The sequence below is a fragment of the Notamacropus eugenii genome, chromosome 2 (assembly GCF_028372415.1).
Source record: "Notamacropus eugenii isolate mMacEug1 chromosome 2, mMacEug1.pri_v2, whole genome shotgun sequence".
Classification (NCBI taxonomy): Eukaryota; Metazoa; Chordata; class Mammalia; order Diprotodontia; family Macropodidae; genus Notamacropus; species Notamacropus eugenii.
In genome coordinates, this window is record NC_092873.1 from 1,151,967 (window position 1) to 1,154,736 (window position 2,770).

Consider the following 2,770-nt stretch of genomic DNA (forward strand, 5'->3'; position numbering starts at 1 on the left):
AAGCTTGAGTAGGTGATACCCAAGCTCCCGCACCACTCTGACATTCTGTGTAATATTCTAAAAACCCTCACTTTATATTCTATCAGTAGATTTAACAATGTGTATGCGTTATTCCTCCATAAAATTATGAGAGAAACCTAGGAGCTAGATAACATGTATGTAGGGCTTTATGTTTTACAAGGTACTTCACATATATTATCTCATCTGAGCCTCGCAATAATCCCCTAAAATGGGCAATAGTATATATTATTACTATAATACTCTTTTTAGAGACGAGGAAGCTGAGGGACACAGAGGTTAAGTGCAGTGCCAGATCTGAGATTCTGAGGCAGAATATGAACTCAGGTCTTCGTGGCTCCTGACATATAGCACTATCCGCTGGGTCACCCATCAGATCCCTGAAGTGACTCCAGATCTAAATCAATGAACTAATAAATTCTCTCTCTCTTTGATGCTTCTTCAATTCTCCCAGGTTGCCACCACTATGTCTGTGGAAGTTGGGAATCGGACCACCTTGACTGAATTCATCTTAATTGGTTTCTCAGCTCATACCCAGATGCAAATGGTCTTCTTCGGAGCTTTTTTGGCTCTTTATTTGGTAACACTGGCAGGAAACATGACTCTAGTGATCTTAATCAGGATTGATTCCCATTTGCATACCCCAATGTATTTTTTCATTGGGAATCTGTCATTTTTAGATTTCTGGTATACATCTGTATACACCTCCAAAATCTTGGCCACCTGTATTTCAGAGGACAAACGTATATCTTTAGTAGGCTGCGGTGCTCAACTTTTCTTCTCCTGTCTTGTGGCTTACACTGAGAGTATCCTCCTTGCTGCTATGGCCTATGACCGTTATGTAGCAATCTGTAACCTCCTTCTCTATTCAGCTGCCATGTCCAGGTCTCTCTGTGTTGGGTTGGTTGTTGGGTCCTATGTAGGTGGGTTCTTAAATGTCATAGCCCACACTGCTAACATATTTCACTTGAAATTTTGTGGGAAAAATATCATTGATCACTTTTTCTGTGATGCACCACCCCTGGTAAAGATGTCATGCACTGACACCAAGGTTTATGAGAAGGTTCTCCTGGGAGTGGTGGGTTTCACAGTTTTGTCTAGTGTACTAGCCATCCTGATATCCTACTTCAATATTCTTCTGGCCATCCTTCTGATCCACTCAGCCTCAGGGAGATGGACGGCTTTCTCCACCTGTGCCTCCCATATGATCTCTTTCATGCTCTTCTATGAATCCCTTCTCTTCATGTACTCAAGACCCAGCTCCACCTCTTCCCTAGAGAAGGACAAGTTGGCTTCCCTGTTCTACACAGTGGTGAATCCCTTACTCAATCCCATAATCTATAGCTTCAGGAACAAGGATGTGAAGGAGGCTTTCAGGAAAGCAATACAAACCATAAAAGTATCCAGATGATTTTTATTCATAACGAAGTTATAGTTGTCACTTCCCTAGAAATAGTGGAGAAATAAATTGTGTTTTCTCAGTGTATTCTTGTTAAAAATTAATTTAAAGGTGATAGTTCATTATATAGATTTAGAAAATGGTTGAAAAAGGTTGAGGCAGCAACATTTCAAGTGAAAAATCATTTACTAGAAGACAAGAGAATAGAACTCTTTTCTGTACTCTCACATCAGCTCCCTGAGTAATCTAGAGAAAATAACATAACTTAACCTCAGTTTCTTTATCTATAGAGTGGGATTTTGAAACGAATTCTGAGATAGTGATTTCAAAAAAGTGTTAATTAAAGCAGTGCCCAAATTTAGATATAACATCGTTTGTAAAACTCCTCTTGATGTTTTCTTTTCTTTTACATATATTCAAACATCTATGAGCACCCTGAGCTCCTTATGTATGGTTTTATTGAAGCAGTGATTTATGCTAGATTGTACCCAAATTTTTGCATGAAGACTGATTTTTCTGGCTATGTGACTCTGACAAGTAACTTAACCTCTGAGTGTTCTTAGAAACTTTTTAAGATCATAATTTTAAAAAACGGTTTGGTGCAATAATAGAAGAAATATACTCAAGAAGGAATTGTCTAAAATGATGAAATTGAAGTTCCAATGCTTATTACTATGACATGGAATTAAAATGTGCATTGACCTGTCTGGGTAAATATTAACTCATACATATGTATTTTCAAATTATTTTAAAATCAAAATATATGTTAGCCCAATAATGACTTTTTATTAGGAACTTTGATTAGGAACTGTTCATAGTTTCTAGTAGTAAGTCAGATATGCCATGATCAAACAGAAATAACACATGGACATAAGGAAGCTTGAGAGAACCAAGATTCATGAGAAAGAGGCAGAGAAAGAAACAGATAGACAGAGACAGACAGAGAGAGGCAGATATAGAGAGACAGAGAGAGGGAGGGAGGGAGAAAGGGGGAGGAGAGAGAGAGAGAGAGAGAGAGAGAGAGAGAGAGAGAGAGAGAGAGAGAGAGAGAGAGAGAGAGAGAGAAAGAGAGAGAGAGAAGTGGATGTGCATTTGGAAATGGAAGTAACTTCAGAAAAGACAAAACAATTTTGAAGTAAATCTTAAAGTGCTGTATAAATTCTATTATTGTTGTTATTACTAATTATTATTAGGTTGCTATAGTTGATCTGAGCATTATTCTAACTTTCTCTGTAAAACTAAACATCAAGAAAAATTGCCCTAAGTTATTCTAAAGAAAAAATAGTCCTTTTTTAAGCTCACTTTACAGTAAATAACTCACTTTGTCCTGTCTACGATAACAGTACTGAGTAG

At 37.5% G+C, this 2,770-nt stretch overlaps 1 protein-coding gene across 1 annotated transcript; it reads left to right on the top strand.

The window, feature by feature from the left end:
* Positions 1 to 484: 484 nt before the first annotated feature.
* On the top strand, positions 485 to 1,429 carry LOC140522027 (olfactory receptor 9G4-like). The gene has a single exon (XM_072637090.1). The coding sequence runs from the start codon at positions 485 to 487 to the stop codon at positions 1,427 to 1,429; it is 945 nt and encodes a 314-aa protein (XP_072493191.1).
* Positions 1,430 to 2,770: the final 1,341 nt, after the last annotated feature.